We start from the raw sequence: 21,893 nt of genomic DNA on the forward strand, positions 1-21,893 counted from the left end.
TGCCAAGCCTTGGAGGCACATTTTTAACAAAATGTGTGGAGAACCAACAAAAACCTGGAAAAACTTTTACTCATGCCCGAGTGGTAGTTAAACAGTACAGGGATCAGAGATAGGGGGTGGAAACCCACTATGCATCAGGAATAACTCTTAAGTAAGTGTCATATGGGTGTGTAAACAGAACAGGGATCGGTGATAGGGGAAACTGTAAACACAAGAGAAACTCAATATGGCATGCCCTGAATGCACATTTTTAAAAATATGTGTAGAAATCACTAGACACCTGGGAAAAGTAGCATGCCATAAAAGGAACTAAACAGACTTCAAGCCCTGCACCCTTCCACCTGCCACAGAGAATATTAGTCCTCTGCACCACCACTAAACACCAGAGACTGCTTTTTAAAATAAATAAATAAAATTATGGAGTGGGGAAAAGACATTCAAACACTGACTTAAGATACCCAACTATTAGCCCAGTGCGCTAATAAGTTAGTTCACCATTTTTTTTAATATATATTGAGAATCTTAGGCATTATGCAATGCTTGCATCACTTGATGATGTTTAGGTGAGAGGGACAGAAAATATTAGGCACACCTCTCAACCTCGTAAGATAACAGTGACTGCCCTAGCGTGCATTTAAAGAAAGATATGAATATTAAAACTCAAATGTCTGGCATTAGTGATTAACTCTAATCATCAGTGAATTAGCAAGGTAGAAAAGGAGACATTTTGGATGTTCTGACAACAAGCACAGGTAAGGGGTATGTGATGTGTGTGTGTTTTACAGTGTGCTTGTGTGTGTGAGGGAGAGTGACTGCGAGGGAGGGGTGCCTGTGTTAATAAGATGTAGCCACCATTACTAATTACTACAGGAAGTGTTGATCTGCACTTTACAGTTGTCAACTGTGATTCACAGACATGCAAATTAGTCAGTAATGAGGACTTTCCTCATTTTGGCTAATCTGACTTTGACTCACAAAACAAAACATTGCGGAAATAGGGCCTTTTATCAATAATGGGGAGATACCATTCAAGAGTGGAAAAAATATTTTTTATGAAACGGGTGCCAAGAAATTGGAAGTTTTGTTTGCTACTAGTATTTTTCTTCTCAATGTATTAACTGTTATGACTGCTACTGTATATTTGATAAGTTTTCACTTGTATCCTGTCTACATTGTATTATTAACTCTCTGTACCTACATTTTCTCTGTCAAATGTTGAATGTACATTTTCTTTGTGGAGCTTTTCTCCCCAGGACTCCATTGAAAACGGGTTCTTTATGGCCCAATGGACTATCCTGGTAAACCAACTGCAATAAATAAATAAATAAGACTGGGAGGTGAAAACAAAGGCTGGAAAATTACAAAGAAATTTACGACTCTCTCTCTTTTCTGGGAGGTTGGATCAAAAATCAAACAAGGAAAGCATGAAAATGGGAAGAGGAATGGTGAAAGAATGCCATAGGATACAACAATGCAAGAACTTACACTAGGAGCTGGAGTGCTCAGGATGCTAGTGAGAAGAACTTAAGGGTTAAGCAAAACACTGAGCAAAGGAAGACAACTGTACCAAAGTAAATTGGGGGGGGGGGTGGAGGTTTATTTATTACAACAATACTGTACAATGGGGAGGGGTCCATGGGTTATACTATGCTTTCAGTTGTTTTCTTGGCTTTTCATTTTGTACATGGTGGATTTAAAGGCAGATTTTACTGTCTTAGTTTATTCATGAAAATCTGCATTTTTTATGTAATGTTTGATGACAAATCTGTATGTGTGTGTGGCATAAAGGCCCTTCTGCTGCAGCAGTGGGGTGCTGTATGAATTCTTGGGATTATCTTCATCTATTATGTCACTTTTTTAACTGTCTAAAATTCCTTTGTTTTAAAGTTTCATTAATGCATGTAGAAGAATTGTTCTCCTGCACTGTAAATACTTTCTACAATCTTGGTCTCTTGAGAAGTGTGGAGAAGGAGAAAATTTCTGTCCCAGATAATTTTCCCTACTTATCCCATAACTTTTTTGTCATACCCTGGGCATCCTTCCAGAAAAGTTGACAAATGGAGGAATAATGGGTCTTTAATGCTGTATAACATCTGCAGACACTGGCATTGTTCTTAGACACACGTCATCTCAGTGCAATAGCTAAACTAAGTGCCCTTAAAGTTGTCAAAGAATCATACTCAAAATAGGGCCATGTCAACATTAAAGTAGCCAATGCACAAAACAGTGGAAAATCTCTTGCATATATAAAGCTAGAAATACTAGCAATTGGTAAATATTAATTTGTTGCAAGTAATCCAAAACTTCTCAATTATATTCAATAAAGAATAAAATATTTTCATTAAGTAAAACAGAAGGCATCATTGCACTTATATCAGTAAAATCAGCCATTTCCTTTTTATAAAATTAATTACAAAGAAAAAAATGTACAAACACATAAGACAGTCATTGGTGTCCTGAAATGATGATAAAAGTCAGTAACTACCAGATCTTTCTTACATATCTGTTCAACTGATGCAGGCCCAAGATCACCCTAGGGTTCTTGCTTTTTTTCAGAACCTATTTCTTAAGTAAGGATGAAACTTCATTCTCAGACACTTTTAAATTGAGGGGCAACATGCCCAGTAGTGGTGGAGAGATTTGGAAGGTGATGTAGGAAAAAGGGAAGCGAGTAACTTCTGGATATTACCTCTCTCACACATGAATCTTGTGTAATGGCTATTCACTCTGGGAATCAGAGAAACAGAGAGAGAAAGAGAGATGATCCCCTGACTACCTCCACAGAGGAGCAGTAAAGCTGCTATTCAGGGATGTGTCAGCTGCTGGTCAGGAAATGGCCTGTGACATCCCTGGTTCTGCAGACCTCCATGATTTCTGGGTCTGTGTCCATTAAATGGGCGTCTCCTGTCATAGCCAAACCTGTCTGAAGTGGAGTCATAAGACGTACATTTAGAGCCACAGTGACTTGGGCCCTGTTTGGTTCCAACTGTAAGATCTTTGGGGGATCTCATATCTAATTCCAGTGGCAGAAAGTGTCTTGCCATCTGGCTCACACTTCTACATGTGGTCTTCAACAATATGACTAAATAGAGAGGATCTGTTATAAGAGGCACAGGGAAAGGACACCTTGAAGTTATTAATAAATTCACATAAGTGGCGCCAGAAAAGGCATCTTGTTGTGATCCCTGTTCTCTCTGATTTAAACACTCCATTGGTTGCATTGTGTATCGGCTGCCTGAAAAGGTTAGAAATAGTATACATGGCATTCAAGTGGTCTCCATTTGCTTCCAAAGATCCATCTTTGGTGGCTTTTTCAAAGATTCCACTGCCTGCCTGGTAAGGTCCTGCTGAAATTTGTTCAGATTTGTGGTGTAGTTCAAGACCTTGACAGCAAAGATGCCTGAAGTACATGCCCACTTCCCTAACATGTCCATAGACTAAGCCTCCTTGTTGGGTGGATGAACATTGGCTGTGTGCTCTGTCAACCCTTTTTGGTGGTGGCTGACACAATGATGGAATCTACCAAGGAACCTATCACCTAGTGCTGCCTGTGTATGAGAGATCTAATAACTTTATCTGGTTTCCTATGAAATGGTTTGAGGAAATGGGTTCCAGTCATGCCCTCTGGGTAGCTAAGTCAATAAGCTGGTCTGCCAGAAGAACTACCCAGGAATTAGAGGATGTCGAGATATAACCTCCAAAAAAAAACGTACCCCTCTGACACAAAAGTTCCAATGCTTCACCAATGGTAACATCTTCTAGTTGGGAATGTAGTGATCCCTCTTTATCATCCAAGTTTAAGTCTGATGTGGCAGGCTCCAAAGGGGAGTCAATGTGCCTCCCCTTACATATCCTCTTTATTGAAATATCAAACAATGGGTGAGCAACGTTCTCTAAGGATTTGAGGCATAGAGTGGATGTAAGAGTGGGTTGAGGAGTAACTGAAAGAGTGTCCAGGGTCAAAGGTGACACCAGAGGAGCCTGAGGTTCAGAAGTTATCTAGGGGACACTATCATCCTTCCCATAACCTTAAAAGCCATTTCATTTTCCAATGAATCCAAAGAACCTGACCCTTGTGTGGAGACCAACCCTCCCATAGAAGGATGTCCCTCACTGAAAGAGGTAACTCCAAAATGGACAGACAGGACGACCCTCAGGAAGGGACTGGCACTAACGTCTCAAAGGGCAAAGTCTCTAACACAGAAAATGGGGTTTCGCTAGATAGCTCCACACATGGTGCGAAGTGCTCACTGTTGAGGCCTCAGAGTTGAGCTTCAACTAGGTCCAAAATCTCAGAGTCAAATGGGAAATAATTAGAACCTCCTGAATTAAGGCAGAAACTCTAGCCCTCATTGATGATACAGGTTCTGGGATGAGCACCGACTTCAACACCACTGTTTCTGAGACATAGAGCAGGGAAGTAACGAAGACAGTGAATGATGGGCCTGTCCATTCCACCCCTTGATGTTGAAATATCTCATCATCCTATGGTCCAGCTCTACATCCAAAGCACTTCTAAAGAACCTAAAGGATCAGGAAGCTGAAGGTGGTCTAGAAGGGAGGTGGATCAAGTTTAGTTTCAAAGAAATTCCTCCTGCAACCAGTGTGGAGACTTATTGGATGCTAACACTGGCTCCAAGCATGGAGAAACCACCACAAAATGACTTGCCTGTGACCTACAAGGAGACTGTTCTTTGGGAAGATTTAGTACAAATATCAAAGTTTCTGCATCAGCAACTCCTGGCAGTTTCCACATCTCCCTTATAGGTTCATAGGTTCATAGTTAGTACTAGGCTACCTGCTCTTTCAGGCCATTTTAAGCCTAGCCAGTTACCCCATGTGAGAATCAAACTCTGCACCTTGTGTCTGTAAGGTAAACACCTTAACCATTAGGCCATTCTCCCACCCCAACTGTCACATAACTGTGGACAGAAGTATGTTCACCGTTAGCACTGTACTCCTTCAACATTAAAAATTTTGGCAGATGTTGTTGTCTTTCGGCTTTTCCCGGTTAGGGGTCACCACAGCGGAACTCTGGTCCGCTAATGATTGGCAGTAGATTTTCATGGTGCCGAGTTGCCAGCTCGACGCCCAACCTTCAATGAAGGCACACCCATTCACGCATGTCTTTCAGAATGCCACTCGACTCTCGGGGAGGACATGCAAACTCCACACAGAAGGCACTCCCCGCACACTAGTTGAGAATCAAATGGGAGAACCACTTGCTGTGAGGCAACAACGCTACCGCTGCACCACCATGGATTACCCATTAAAAATCTTGGCAGTAACCTTCAAATTAGTGATTTTGTGATGAATGCTAACATGCAATTAGTTAAATTCCATGATGCCAAAGAATATATAAATCCTGATTTTCTGACTGCCACTTCACAATTCGTAGTGTTTTTTTCTTCTGTACGAGTACTCTAAAGGCTTAACAGCATCAACTTCAATGACAGCTAAAGTTCCCCACTTTAATAACAACAGAGTATATTTATGAATTTGAGGGTATTCTATTTGCCACCTCAAGAAAGAGGAATTTGTTACTGTTTATGAAAGTCTGCAAGCTGTTAAGAGTATAATGGAACAAAAACCACAACATGTACGCTATAAAACAATAATAATTATTATGAATACTAAAAACTACTGTGTCGTACATTATTTTATAAAGTGTCATAAAGGAATAGGGCGGCGCAGTGGTGCAGCGGTTAACATTGTCACCTCACAGCAAGAGGTTCACCAGTTCGATTCTCGGCTGGGGTGCCTTCTGTGTGGAGTTTGCATGTTCTCCCTGTGTTCGCATGGGTTTCCTCCGGGTACTCCGGTTTCCTCCCACATTCCAAAGACATGCATCTGGAGCATTTCTCCCCGGGCCTCTGCTGAAAACAGGCTCTGTGGAACCTAGTCGGACTTTCCCGGTCAACAAATGATAAATAAAAAATAAATAAATAAAAATAGCTTCAGTTTCTTTTGTGTTCAGACTGTTTCCCTAAAATATGCATCTTCTAAAGAGGTGTAATTCCAGTATGATATTAAGTAGTAACAATCTGTCTATAATAAAAGCTTAAATAATTATATTTTTATGGAAGCATTTTCTGTAAGGAAGCAAACTCTAATTTACCCCAGATATGCACACATTCTTCTTTATACTCCAGATAATCATATTGTGGCTATCTTTTATCATCAAGCATCAGAAAATACTGTCACATTGTTTCCTTACATGCAAATAAAAGACACTGCAGGCAGGCAGACTATAAGAACGTTCATTAGGAGCAATTTGCATACGTAAAACATGGTTATAACTAGAAGAGAAAAATGAACATCATCATTTGCCAGGAGACAATATTAATTGTAAATTCAGAAGAGTGCTGTCAAATTTGTATACTTACTGTGCCATCACCCCCACAGGCTAAAATCCTTACATTGGGTACCTTACGATAAATTTCCAAGCTAAGGAGACAGACAGAAATCATGAAATAAAATCAGATGTCATAACATTTCAGTCGATAAAGGGCATATATGTAATTTGATATACACAAACACACAGGCATGTATTTCCTTTATCTGTACATATGTAAAAAAAAAAAAAAAAACTGCTTCTCAATATAAATATAGACAATAAAAACAAACTCTGTATATACATGCGTACACACACACATATAAATCGTATTACATATATATATATATATATATATATATACACACACACACACACACACACACACACACTCACATACATATATGAGTCTACTTTACATGGTCGACATTTCATAAAGTCAAAGACCATATGGCCAAGATCATATGATCGACTTTTGAAGCGTTGACCATGTAAAACCCCCACCCCCAAAAAAAACACAACAATCACTTACCTCCACATTGCTAGCAGGGGGGCAAGCCCCCATGCACCCCCCCCCCCGTGAGGGGCTCCACGCCCCCACATCCCGCAGAACTTAAATACTGCGAGATTGCACTATAGTGCGCAAGATGGAAATCTTTCCATTCCGCACTGTATGGAGATGCCCGTTCCCCATGGTTGACATTTCAAAAGTCGATCATATGGTCTCGACCATATGGTCTTTGACTTTATGAAATGTTGACCATGTGAAGGGGACCCCCCCCACACACACACACATATATATAAATATATACACACACACACACACATTATATATATATATATATATATATATATATATATATATATATACATATACACACACACACACACACACACACACACACACACACACACACACACACACACAATGTATATACACACAAACAAACACATTCAGCAAGAGGTGTATTAATCACAAATTCCACTGCTGCAATGATCTTTTACAGAGACAATCTGGGAACAGAATACAAGTACAGAGACAATCTGGGAACAGAATCCAAGTAATAAATAAAATACATACTTGTTTTGCAAAGGTACTAGTGACCAGCATGTTAGCAATGCAATAAAAACTTGGTGGTCAATGGTAGGCAAACAAATAGCAAAGAGTATGAACAATGACAAGCTACTATAGCATGGCCAAAAAATAATGGTTCTGAAAGTATGTTAACAGCATGGCTGTCATAGGAAAAGTTTTATTAATTTTACATGGAGGTGATAAAGTAAAACTTGACAATATAAACTAGCATGAATATTTACTATGTTGCAAACCAAATATGTGAACAAGGACACTTTTATATTCATAAATAAGCATTTATAGCCATAGCTCCATAAAGATCATATGCATATCACGAACATAAGAATGTCTCCTTGTTTATGATACCTATGCAAGCAGTCAGATATATATATATATATATATATATATATATATATATATATATATATATGGGTCTACTTCTATTCGCTGACAGCCCATTTCACTGAAACCCATTTGGTCGACAGCTCATTTAATTGACAAAAGTATTCAAGGCAAAAACCTGGGATTTGCCCCCCTCCCCACTGTTGTGCGACTGTGGAGTTGTTATATATAGTTGGGGGGGGTGTGGGGGGCACAGACCCCCACATTGGGGGTGTGTGGGGGGGGGGGGCGCAGCCCCCCACCTAGAATGTTTGTCAATGAAATGAGCTGTCGACCAAATGGGTTTCAGTGAAATGGGCTGTCAGCGAATAGAAGTAGACCCATATATATATATATATATATATATATATATATATATATATACACACATATATATATTCATACATTAGTATATTTGTCAGTTGGTTTCTCTGAAAAGTAAAAAGCTTATTTTTCGGGTTTTCATTAACCTTCTGGATTCTACTTATCCCTGTATGTCACATGATGCATCTCTGCTTTTTTGAAACTCTTATGAACTACAAGGATTTAATGCATGCTTATGCTGGATTAAATTAGAGTTTATACTTGCTTTTATTGCATCAGTATTTTTCAATGGCGTACTGCTTAACTGCAGTTTGCAGTGTGCTTTGATGCTGGGCACCTACATCATGTGGTGGACCACAGATTTGGTTGGCTTACGGATACCAAGGCTGATTCTGCTTTGTTCTGACACAAGATATTAAGGTTACTGAGTACACCTGTAAGTCAATGCACACACTTTATGCTGATTAAAATCTATGATACCTTTCTGATCTGTTAGTGCATAGCCAATTCCTTATGAAGAGTTTAAAACAAGCCTTAGCTGTAGTATTCAGCCATTTCATTTCAGATCTTTTACCTCCTGGTTGTGAAATGTGCACAGTCTGTGCTGTAAGAGTATGCTGCTGACTTCTGAAATGGAATTTTAATGTTAGATGCAGTTGCTTTGGAAGATTGGCTACACTTCTTTTGATCAACACAGTATGATACGAACAACAAGGTCTCTGAATCTGTTTAGTGCTATGAGCCTTAAACTACAACTCCCCATTATAGATCTGGGAATTCATTATTTGGACGGTACAATACCAACAAATGAAAAGAATATATAAAGCTAAGTTTCTAAATATGAACATACCCTTAGATAAATCAAACTCAAACATGCCAGAGGGATAGATTCCTGTCCCAGAGACTTCCCATACTCTGGAATAAACTACCTATCTGTATCAAACAAAGCTCCTCATTAGCACTCTTCAAGAAAAATTTTGATGATTGGATGGGAAATAGGAAACTCACCCCGGGGATCACCTCTGTGGCTCTGCTCGACAGTGGCACAGGAAAATAATTTTCTTGGGTGGCAAAGCCAGGGTATCGTTTTGGCTGGGCTTGTATAGGCCCCAGGGCCGACAGCCTAGTACCTACCTATGAACCTATGAAATATATCCATTTATGAGACTTTCTACTACAAAAACAGTGATAATGAATCATCCAAGTGCAGTACAAGGCTATTTGCAGAAGTTTATGAAAATGTTATCTAATTTTGTGTTTAGGACCATATTACAACTAACTAATTGGACCTCATCAGAAACAGCTCCTGCCAAGGTTTCAGAGAGTTGGTTGATAAGGTCCCTCTGGAGCCTTGTAAAGTGTACTAAGTAGTTCAAGGACCTTATGGCGAAGGTCAATTAAGCAAACACATGCTTCCCGAGTCTGTCTATCGCCGGGGACACCTTGTTGGGTGGATGGACAGTCTGGATCTCTTCTGCCAAGTCTTTTTTGGTTGCAGCCGCCACCACCATGGAATCTAGTGGAAGATCTTTTGACCAATGGGGATGCTCAGCTGGGGGAGATAAGATCTTGTCAGGCCTCCATGGTATAGCTTACAGGGTGTCAGAAGCCTTCCATGCATGCTGGATGATGAGCTGGACAAGCTCATTGGCCAGCGGGGTAAACCAGGAGGTAGGGGGCTGGACACAAAAGGCATGCAGGAATACAGATTCCTCTGAGGAAGGGTTGGAGGATTTCCACTCACCCCTCTGTCTTAGGATCTCACGGATGTCACCAAAGGACACCTCATCAGAGGGTGACCGTGGGGACCCTTCCCCATCATCAAAGTCCATATCTTCGGTCAAAGATTCCTCACTGGAGTCCATGTGCTTCCTCTTGCATGAAACCTTGCGAGGGACTTCCTCAGTGTGGAGCTCTGGGGAAGATTGCAACGAGGGGGTCTCTTGAGGGGGAGAAACCTGAGGCTCTTGTGCCCAGTATCCGGTGGTTGTGGCTTGCGACAGTTGCGGCACAGAGGCGGTGGGGACTCCAACATGGAGGGTTTGCCATCAGAGGCAAGCACCCTCTCCATGGCCTGGAAGGCTGGACCGCCTGAAGAGGGATGGGAGCCCGGAACCGAGCACAAGAACCTCGGAACCGGGGTCACACCCCACTCCGACGAGCTGACTCCCAAACCAGTAGTCTCAAGAGGGCTGTGAAGCATGAGAGAAGGAGGATTCCTGGAAGGTGCTGTAGAAAAAATTGGTGTGGAACCAAGAATGCCCTCCCCCACGGCACAGCCACTAGCCTGAGAACAGCCCAATGCCCAGTGCACCGAGGGCCACAAGGACGACTCCGGCTCCAAAGTGAGTCCACTACTGGGGTCAGAAGAAGAGGCTTCGATGCTTCCATGGAAGTCGAAGGAGGAGTGTACGTTGGAGTCTGTGGAGAAATACGGTCACCTGGAAGAGGGAACGTAGCTTTAGATGGTTGAGAGAGACCCCTGGCCACAAGCAACTGTTTGACAAGCCACAACACATCTTGTTCTGAGAGGCTCCTGGTCGACCTCATAGAGAAACCTGAAGGCGATTCTGGCCTTTCTAGAAAAGGGCTATATTGGCTTCCAACAAACGGATCCAAGGAAGGAGAATATTTAGTTCTTGCTAGTTCGTGTGGTGCAGAGCCCGGAGCCGAGGGTGTCTGTACTGAGAAGAATGGTGTCGAGGTTATCTGCGCCGATGAAGGCAGCGCCATAGAAGTTGAAGGTGTCTGCACCATAAAGGGTGGTGTGGTAAATGTCTGCACCGATGAGTACGGTGCCGTCGAGGAAGATATCTGCACCGATAATGGTGGTGTCAAAAAGGACTGCACCGAAGAGCATGTCGGTGCCTAAGGTGTCTGCACCGTAGAGGACAGTATCATCAAACTCGGGGCCAAAGGAGTTTGCACCAATGGTGCTGAAGGAGACTGTACCTCCAGAGATGGTGCCAATAAAGGCTGCAACGAAACTGTCGAAGCTGTAAGGGTCTGCACCGGGAACTCCAGTGGCAATAAAGAGGACATAGCTGGAGCAAGAATCAACTGGGGCGGTGCTGAGGCTGGGGCCGAAAGGGCCACAGATCACAGCGCCGGGCTTGTAATCTTTACTTTTTTGTGAGTCGACTCCTTGCGATCTCCACAGGGAGATGAAGTGAGCGACCTTGAGGAGGAAGAAGAATATTGCTTCTTATGGGGTTTAGCAGGTGGGGGTGAGCCCTCTGACCCAAAGATAGCCTCACAGAAAGGAGTTTTAAGGAGATTTTTCAGGATTAACTTGTTCTTCCTTTCACTGACAGTCCTGGTCGAAATATTTCTACAAATCCCACGTGGGGGATTCACTGAAAGGTGGGAGACATTCAAGCAACAGACACATAAATCATGGCCATCAGAAAGCGGTAACTTATGGCCGCAGTCCATACATTGTTTGAAACCAACACTACTTTTCTTGTCTGACATAATGATATGGAGAAGAACGGCAGTACCAAGAAGTTAAGAAAGCTACCCAGAAGGGTAAGAAGAGGGAGAAAAGCAGGATTACCAATGATGGTAAAAAAGAATTACCTCAAAAGTAAAAAAAGGGTAATAAAGGGAAGAAAAGCCATAGGGAGAGAGTCTTAAAGTTACAATAGGGTAGGAGCATAAAGATAGTAAGTGACTGAAAACTTTTTAAAAACTAACAATATAGAAACTTTCAAAAAATTGTTCACTTAGCTGAGAGAGTGGCTTGACACGGCTGTACAGCAATGCGGCAAACGAGATCTGAGGTAACAGGGAGCAGAGAATTCTGGGTAGGATCTTGGCTTGAGAGTTTTGGTATGAGGATGGAACCGATAACCCACCAGTAAGGAATAAACAAAGATTAACATCAGATAAAACACTTTCATCCTAGATAAAGATTAAAAAAAGATAAATCTTCAAAAGCAAAATATGAAAACATACTTTCCCCAGAATCAGAATGCTCAGATCTCCCTGGAAGGCCTGCTCTTCTGACTGAAAATCCCAGTCAGAAAGAGATGAAAACAATAAGGCAATGAAAAGTATGACTGAACTCCTTAGCAAATACCAGTGAATCAACTCTGTACATAGACACAGAAACAAGGGAATGGAAAGTTTTCTCATTGTATTCCTTTTCTTGGGAATCTCCTTGGAAAATGACCATCTCGTAGAAGGAATATTAATTCCTGATACACATTCCTTATCCAAGCCATTTGAAGAACCTTCAACTGCCCTTTTCCCTGAGACTGACAAAAGTGGTTCTTCGTTGTCCACAAAGGGCATCCCGACAGCCACAGAGGGCATGGCTATCCCTGGTCTTTGGTGGGTGCATATGCTACAACAGGGGGACTGGGGGCACATATGAGTGGTCTAAAAAACAACAAGCAGCAAAGAAGAGTCATCCATCAGAGGCTAAGGCAAAAGAGGAGCCAGCAAGACTCCCAGACAAGTTACCTGTTCTTGCTGACAGAGGAAGGTAAAAGTGCAGAGATTTTTGGATGGTCCATTGGTAACCACAGAGAAATCCTCAAAATCTGACAGCTGAATCTGTATTGCATAGACATAGTAAGGCCTTGTTATGTTTAATACTGTTGGCTTCCAAAAAACAATTGTAAGAAAATGCATATCAAAGTCTAAAGTGACTGTATTTGCAGTATTCAATATTAAAAATGTTAAAAAAAAAAAGAACTGGAACTGGAATCTTTAGAAAAGGGAAGGAGCAAATTACATTGAAATAAATAAAAATTGTGGGAACAATGCACGTGTGATGATGAGAAGTACTGCCAGCCATGCCAAGAGAAGTAGGGCAGTGGATGTATGACTTGTGCCAGCACAGCTAGCTGGAATTTTGTAAAAAATTATATGTCATTTGTATATCAAACTGCTTTGTAAAGATGTTTGTGGTGAAAATACATTTGTGAGCTTTGATTCTGTTAAAATGTATCAACAGTGCACCTTGGTGGAAAAAAGGACATTACATGCATTACTGCAACTGAATTGAATGTGTATGTTTTAATAGAGAATATTGGGACAGCAGAGGTTAACCAGCTAGCTTACTTAAAAATAAGGGAAATATAAATGAGTTGTTAAACATTAAAATGGCACCCCACAGTGCTGAATGGGACTGGAGACGGTGAGTCTGGAAAAAGCCCTTGTTCATTAGCGCAGTAAAAAGAGGGGAAAATGCCAGGCAGTGCCATACACATTTAGAGGTATATTGTAGCCACCTATGTTAAATTCACGTCTCGGCTTCAAAGGGGGATACTTTCCTAACCTACAGCCAGGTGACCAGTTAAGGTCATTCTGCAAGCCATCTTGAATATTATATTTTACAAGGGGTAATCTTGGAGTATTGAATATTCTGTTTTGGGGAACCTGACTGGGAAGACTGTTCACATATTTCATTATGCCTTGCTCTATCAAGTAAGCTATTAGGGAATAGTAACTTTCCTAGATTCAGTCAGGAATATAGTGAAGCTTAGTTTGGAGTTGTTTTTCATCATTCGTATGAGTCTGTCCATCAGTGTTATTTTCATTATTTCCTGTGATTTGAACTCTGTGGTTCGCAGTAAATATATATTTGGTATTTTCTATTTTTTTTATTATTTACTATTAAATATTTAAACTTTTCATTGTGGCTGGTCCTTTTTAGAAAAAAATTAAGCTTTGAGAGTACTTGCACGTATTTATTTGGTGAAACCTCTGGCCGGTCCTGAAAGCCTTGCTGTTTGGTCAACATTACCATTTGCAAATAATATTAACTTCACTTAACATACCTGGGTACCCATTTACGAGCCTTACAGTAACTCACTGGTAGCACTGAATCTACCTTACAGCTTACAGAGTGGGTAATCTGTGCCAACTGTGTGTGTGTGTGTGTGTGTGTGTGTGTGTGTGTGTGTGTGTGTGTGTGTGTGTGTGTGTGTGTGTGTGTGTGTGTGTGTGTGTGTGTGTGTGTGTGTGTGTGTGTGTGTCAGCTACTTGGGGCAGGGATGCGAAGGACTGGTTTCACAATGCCAGTAGGGAGCCTTACTGGGGACCTGGGGAGAGGCAGACAGAGACACCCAGACCCCAGGCTGAGTTTGTGCTGTTAAGGGAAATTGTGCTTGATGCAGAGATATCTACATCTGGAAATACTGAGTGCATCCATTTGTATTCCAAGTGCACTTCCCTCTCCAGTGTCAGTGGTAAGGATTCAGGCTCCTTGATTATTGGCCCAGTGTGGGGACATCACAGCACACAAAATAACAATCAGGAGGCGGAGTGAGGTTTATGAGAAGACAGGAAATTAGTAATTTATACAATAGTGGACTGACGCTAATCATAAAGAAAGAAAAAATGTATATAATGCATAATGTAATTAAATGAAATAATGTTCATATGGTTTGTTTCCATTTCTATTAATCTGTGTTTTCTTGTGTCTCAGGTGATAAAGGCGGTTAAAAAAATGAATAGTTGAGTTTGGATGGCTTGGTAAATGGTAATGCAGAAAATAAGTACTTCTGAGTATAAGTAGACCACTGACAGACCGACAATTATCTTGCCCTAAAAGACATGTACACAAAACCTGACTAAAACACATCATCTCCCTTAGAAAGGCAATGACAGTTTTAAAACATTAAGTTTTTTAGCTGAACACAATACTTTAGATATAAAAAAAAAGGTATGTACTCATCATAACATTCCATGTGTGTTTGTCCATCTCAGCTTCATTCTTTACTGGTTGGTTTCGGAACTGCTCCTCTGTTCCTACTCGGGCAAATACAAAGCTCGTGGTCTTTCACTAGCTCATGGCTGAACCCTATCTCATGATGCTCTTGGAAAGTTCCCCAGATCTTTTCTGCACATAAAGCTAATTAAAGGTCACTGAATAAGTGATAGAGCAATGTAGAAGGTCAAGGACATAATAGTCAATTTTTACCAGCTCGGTCCTCCAGGAGCAAAAGGCTGGGAGGCAGGACGATGGGATGTAAGAATGAAGGTGAGATGGACAACACACATGGAACATTATGGTGAGTACATTACTTCTTCATATGATGTTGTCCTATCTCGCCTTCATTCTTTACTGGTCGGGACAGCGTCCCTAGCACCATCTTTCTTGGATGGTTCAAGGGAGAATATTTTTCAGAACAGTGGAATTAAAGGAGGCCCTGTTCCTGGAGTACAAATCCACTTTGTAATGAGTGATAAAGGTATGAGGCCTTGCCCAAGTTGCAGCAGCACAAATGGTGTCAATAGGTAATCTTGCTCTAAAGGCAGACAAGGTTGTAATGTCTCTTGTAGAATGACCTTTCACTTAATGAGAGAGTTTTTTGTTTTTTGATTGGTAAATGATGGTAACACAATCCAATAGCCACTTTTGAAAGTGTGACTTTTGACACAGGAGCACCCTTTTTTGAGTCTGAAAAGGATACAAATAACAGGTCTTATTTTCTGAAATCCCTTGTTCTATGTAAGTAGAAATGTAACTACCTATGTACATCCAGTTGGTGCAGCATATATTCTGCTTTGTTGCCATAATTAGGGAAAAAACAGGTAATTCTATAGACTGATTCAGGTTAAATTCTGAATATACTTTGGGTGAAAAGGATGGGTTAATTCATAGTGATACTCTATCTTTGTGGAAAAGCATGTAGGGGTGGTTTATGGACAGTCCTTGCAGCTCTGAGACTTTTCTTGCAGAGGTAACAGCTATCAAGAAAACCGTTTTCCAAGTAAGATACTTGAGGATGCAGGATGATGTTGGCTCAAAAGGGGGAAGGATCAAACACGACAAAATAAAATTTAATTCCCATGGCAGTGGAGGGACTTTAATTGGTGGTCTTAATAAAACAGTACCTTTCAGAAAGGCTTTGCAAAGCCTGTGGGGCATGACGTTAGGACCTGATTCTCCCAAATCAAAATTAGAGATGGCAGCTAGCTGGACCAGAATAATACCTGCAGCTGCCCCTTCATTAAAATGTTTTGCCAATAATTCAAGAATAGAAGCTACTGATGCAGAGAAGGGGTCAATCTGAATATTCAGGAACCATGAAGAGAGTTTTTTCCTTTTGTTTTTATACAACCTTCTTGTTGATGCTTTATGGGATGAGATTGAAATATGCTTTACTGATATAGAAAGGTTAGGGAGCCTGGCTATTGTTGGAATCGGAGCAGTCAAGCTGTCAACTTGAGGGTTTGGAAGCAGGGATGGAGCGTACCTAATGCATGTGTCAGCAGGTCCTGAACTGGGTCCAGAATCCACGGCTCCTCCTGGAGATGAGGCCACAGGAAGGGAAACCAGATTTGACAATGCCAGTAAGGGGCAACAAGTATTAAGTTCCTTCCCAAGTGACTGGCTTTCTGAAGAACCTTTGGAATTAAGGGAAAGGGAGGAAAGGCATAGAGGAGAATGAGGGCCAATCGTGAATAAGTGCATCTCTTGGCGAGTCCTCTGGAGGGGGGATCAGGGCAAAGTAGCTTTTGCATTTGGTATTCATGGACGTTGTGAAAAGATCACAGCAAGGCTGGCCCCACTTGCAGAATATCTCTTCCGTCACTTCCTGTTTTAGGGACCACTTGTGAGGCATCAAAATCGCTCTGCTGAGTTTGTCGGCAATCACGTTGGATTTCCCCGGGATGTGCATTGCTATCAGAAAGCATTGGGAGGAGGTTGCCCAGTGCCATACTCTCAGGGCCTCTCGACAAAGGGGGTAAGATTTGGTTCCTCCTTGTTTATGTACCATACAAGTGACATGTTGTCTGTCTGTAATGCAATAGTTCCTAGTGGAAGTAAGTCCTGGAATGCTTGCAATGCTAAAGGCATTGCTCTCATCGCTAGAACACTGATATGGAAATGGGCCTTGTGGTCCTGCCAAGTGCCTTGAACTGTCTTTCCCAGATAATGCCTCCCACCCTATCTGGGAAACGTCCATGGTCACTGTAGCTAAAGGTTGGGGGGGGAGAAAGGGACAACCTAATGTTACATGAGTGGCGTACAGCCACCATAGGTTCATAGGTAGGTACTAGGCTATCTGCCCAAATACATTTATAAGCCTAGCTGGAATGTGTTTGCTTTCGCCGCCCCCTTACATTAGTTCCCTGTGCCTCTGTCCAGCAGAGCCACTGAAGTGATCCTAGGGGTAAACTTTCTGTTCCCCATCCACTTGTCAAGGTTTCTCTTGAAGAGGGTTAGCGAGGAGCTCTGCCTAATGCAGATTGGAATCTCGTTCCAGAACATGGGAAGTCTCTGGGACAGGAATCTATCCCTCCAGCACATCCTATTTACTGCTGTGGTGAGGTTTAGATCCCTAGAGCGTGTGGCTCGAAAGGATATGGTTTTCTTTAGGTGGAGCATGTCCATCAATTCTGGGTTGGACATGGTCTTGTATGTCAGGCAGAGATCACCTCTGAGTAGGCGGTATGCAACCGAGTATGGCTGGAATTTCTTCAGTCGAGCTGCATAGGGCATCTGTTTGAGGCCAGTGATCCTCTTGGTGAGGTACTTTTGTGGTCTTTTCAGCTGCTGCAGGTTCTTGTAAGGTACATCCCAAATGGGGCATTGTACTCTATGATGGGTCTGATGAGTGATGTGTAGAGAGGCACAATGACCTCTTTTGATCTGGATGCAAACCCTTTTGTGATTAGGTGGGCCACATAGAAGGATTTTTTAACTACTTTGGCAATGTGATTATCAAAGGAGAGGTTACTATCTACTTGGGTCCCCAGATCCCTTATTACTTCTTCCGTATTTAGGGGGCTACCACCTATGTAGTAGTTTGTGGGTACTTTGTTTTCTCCAAAGGGGATGACTATGCACTTTTTGGCATTTAGCTTGAGGCCATGGTTTTGACACCGGGTATTTGTCTCAGTGAGACCCTTTTGGAGGATGTCTGTGTCTGCTGGAGAGTCAATTATAGCCCCTAGTTTGCAGTCATCTGCAAACTTGGTCAGCCATAGTCCTTCTGTGCTTGCCTGTACCTCTGAGAAGTATATGCCGAGCAGAAGGGGTCCTACGACTGAGCCCTGGGGAATGCCACTTGTAACCAGTTTACAGTCATACCTAGCTCCCGCAATTCTTACCATGTGGGTTCTGTCTGTGAGCAAGTTGGCAACCCATCTCTTGATGTAGGGGTTTATGTTCAGGCTGGTGAGCTTGTCTATAATACCTGAATGGGGAATGGTGTTGAAGGCCTTTGCGAGGTCTAGGTAGGCTGTGTGTACCACCTCTCCCTCATCTATAGCCTTGGTAACTGTCTCAAAGAAGTCCACCAAATTTAGGAGGCATGACCTGCCCTTAACAAAGCTGAAATGGGCAGGGTCCAATATTTGGAGGTTCCCAATGTCTCTGTTTATGAGATCTATGATGATGCACTCCATAGCCTTGCAGACCAAGCTAGTCAGGCTTATAGGATGATAGTTTCCGGGGTCTGTTGTGGCTCCACCTTTGTGGAGCTGAATAACCGTTGCTGTGTGCCACTCTATGGGCACAAAGCCTGTGGAGAGGCTGAGTTTTAACAGTGTGTTTAGGTGAGGGGTTAGTTCATCTATGAGCTCATGTAGGACGCAGCCTGGGACACCATCCGGTCCCATTGATGCTGTATTTTTGGCTTTGGAGCCAACTAAAGCTTTTCTTGCAGGATTCCATTATCAACATTTGGTGGGACATGGATAGTTCATGCATGGACCACTGAGTGAATAGTAGCCACTGAAGTATTCTCATGTGCAGACAAGCCAATGGAATTAGAGTAATTGCAGCTGCCATGGCTCCCAGTACTTTGACGATTGTTCTTGCCTGTACTTTTCATTTGGAAAGAAGGTTTAGGACTTGACATCGTAGGACTTGAACCCTTTAGGAGGGGAGTTTTGCCATCATATTTGTTGTGTCTAGATCTGCTTCTATGAAGACGATATGCTGAGAGGGCAACAAGGCAGATTTTTCATAGCTTACTGTGATTCCCAGGTGAGAGCAAGATGTAAAGTGGTGTCTCTCACTTTGGATAGTAGATGCTCGGTAAAGCCAATCTTACAGGTACAGAAACACTTGGAATCCTAGGCGTCTCAAGTGAGCTGATACTACTGCCATACACTTGGTGAACACTCTGGGGGCTGTAGTGAAGCCAAAGGGTACAGCTTGGAACTGGTAGTGACTGGATCCCAGCTGAAAGTGCAAATAACTCCTGGATCATCTGTCCATTCTTATATGGTTGTAAGCATCCTGGAGGTCTATAGAGCACATCCAATCATCTTGTCCCAGAAAAGGGAGTACTGACTGCAGTGTTACCATCCGGAACTTTGACTTTCTTACTGATTTGTTTAAGTTGCTGAGATCCAGGATGGTTCTCTCCAGTCCCCTGTTTTCTTTGGAACTAAAAAGAACCTTAAGTAAGTTCCGGATCCTATTTAGTCTGCGGGGACTACTTGGATGACTCTCTCTTGTCTAGCAACTTGGCTGATCCCTTTGACTGGGTGGAATGTCTGGGATGTTTTTTGTGTTTGGGACCGGGAAGGAAAAGGGTATGGAGTAACCTCTGGATAAGATACTTTGTACCCACTTGTCTTTTGTTATCAACAGCCAGGCTTTTGGGTACAAAGATAAGTGGCCCCTGACTGCCTCCAGAGATGGACAGGTGGGGACTCCTTTCAGAAGTGCTGAAAGGGCTTATCAAGGAAGGATTCCCTGTCACCCTGGTTTTGTGGACTCCCTCTGCCACGTGGTCAGTGTCTTCCATTGGTGCTTCCCCCTCTGCCGCTGGAGGAAGAATCACCACGTGTGTCCTGGAAAGCTCTCTGGGATTTTCAAAACCACATTTTGCCCCCCTTCTGACCTTTTAGGTAAGGTCTGGTAGGTAGGGAAAAATGGACTCCAGTGGCAGAGTCTTTCCTTCTTTTTCACACCTGGTTAGTGTGTCTTTGACTTTGGGCCCGAACAAGGATGAGCCATTGAAAGGGGCATTGACAAAAGAAGATTTAAAAGATTCTGCAAAGTCACACAAGCGCATCCAGGAATGTCTCCTTAGGGTAATTCCTGAACCCGCTGCCCTGCTTGTTCCATCTGCTGCATAGTAAATGAGCCTCATGGAAGAGGTGACCACTGAGGTCAAGTTGGAGAGCTGAGAAGAAACCTTGTCTGATACCCTGCAGCTACTGAACCTTGGGGGGTATCTCCTAGCTCTTTCAGGAGATCTCTCTGAAGTCTAGTAAAGTCAGTCAGATAATTCAATGATCTGAGTGCAAAGGTTGCTGAAGAGAACATATGCTTTCCATATCTGTCCATCGTAAGAGCCTCTTTGTTCGGCAGATGGACAGAAGAGGAAGTCTCTGAAAGTTCCTTTTTGGTGGCTGCCACTGCCGCCACCACCATAGCATCTACTGGGACAAGCTTGGTAAGAAAATCCTTATCTGAAGATGCAGTAATGAATTTGTTTGGACTCCGTGGAACAGGTTGCACTGAGTCTGGAGACTCCCACACCTTTCGGCTAACTAATTCCATCAGTTTGAAGGGCGGAGACACCCAAGTGGCGGAAGGGTGAGACCCAAAAGTCTTCAGGTATACAGACTCCTCCTCAGAAAGGTTGATGGGCTTCCAGCCACCTCTCTGTTTAGGTATTTCCAGGATGTCTGCAAAGGAAACATCCTCAGAGGGTGATAGTGGGGACCCTTCTGACTCATCAAGGTTTGTATCTGATGTGATGGACTCCTGTGGGGAGTCTAAATGCTTCCTTTTGCATAGTCTCTTCTGAGAGACCTCTTCAGAAGGGTATTCTGGAGAGGTTTTGGAAGAGAGTGGTTCACCAAATGGAGTATCCTGAGGCCTAGGGTCTCCACATCTCTGTGGACACAGTAGTGCTGAGACAGAAAATGGTGCCTTTGGCGGAAAAATGCCCGGAGTCAAGGGTGGACCTGTCTGTGGAGACAGCACTCTCCTCATTACCTTGAAAGACCCCCGCCCCTGGTCCAAGGAGACTCCCGGCTCCGAAGAACCGTAGAGAATCCCCAGAACCAAGGGGGTCAGCTCCGAGGCTGAGCTAGGAGCTGAGCTCACTCGAGCCAATGCCCTGAGAGGCAAGTTCGGATCTGACAACTGTCCAATCTGTCTTCCCCGGACCCGAAAAGAGAGCATTGGCTCCTAGACTCCTTGAGTTTGGATGGAACAGAGGATATCGGAGTGGTAGTTGCACCCGAAGATCCTGAGATAGGTCTCAGATCCAACGGTTCCAATATGATCAGTTCTGGACATTCCTGCTCCAAAGTCTGTGACTGGATCAGAACAGGAATCAACGGTGACAGGGTAGATTTGGTCGGTTCTGAAGCCATCTGGGTCAGATCCGACAAGAGTTTGGCAAGTGCTGGTGTTCTCAAAAGTCTCTGCATCACGTGATCCACATCATGATTGGATAAGCTCCTGGGAGAATCGAGTGGAGGGGGCAGGAGATCTGGTAGACTGTAGCAACAGTGATCTTAAAGTGAGAGATACCAGTTACAATTTGGGGGACCGACTCCGCACTTGAAATTTCACTAGCACTGACAAAGTAGGAGGCAAGGAAGATGATTTCTTGAGTCCAAAGAAGAAACTTTAGTCAATTTTTTTAGAAGGCTCTGATTGACTGCTGGAAGAAGAACACCTTTTTCCTGATTTGTTGGATTTTGAAGCAGGGGACGGAGTAGACTTTAAAGGACCCTGACCTTCCTTCAATTGCCTCTGAAAAGGGGGTCTTCAGCAAGCGTCTTAGGATGAGTTTATTCTTTCTTTCTAATAAAACCCTGTGACTAAAGGAGTGGCAGATA

General features: G+C 42.7%; 1 protein-coding gene across 1 annotated transcript in view; it reads right to left on the reverse strand.

Moving 5' to 3' along the window:
* The window catches only part of LOC122811072 (diacylglycerol kinase zeta-like), a 3,109,428-nt gene that overhangs the window by 1,486,207 nt on the left and 1,601,328 nt on the right, over positions 1–21,893 (reverse strand). The window contains exon 13 of the mRNA XM_044082630.1: positions 6,387–6,447. Within this exon, the coding sequence (XP_043938565.1) occupies positions 6,387–6,447 (61 nt within the window). The remainder of the gene's footprint in view (positions 1–6,386; positions 6,448–21,893) is intronic.

This window comes from Protopterus annectens, chromosome 9.part0 (genome assembly GCF_019279795.1).
Source record: "Protopterus annectens isolate FY-2018-M chromosome 9.part0, PAN1.0, whole genome shotgun sequence".
NCBI lineage: Eukaryota > Metazoa > Chordata > Ceratodontiformes > Protopteridae > Protopterus > Protopterus annectens.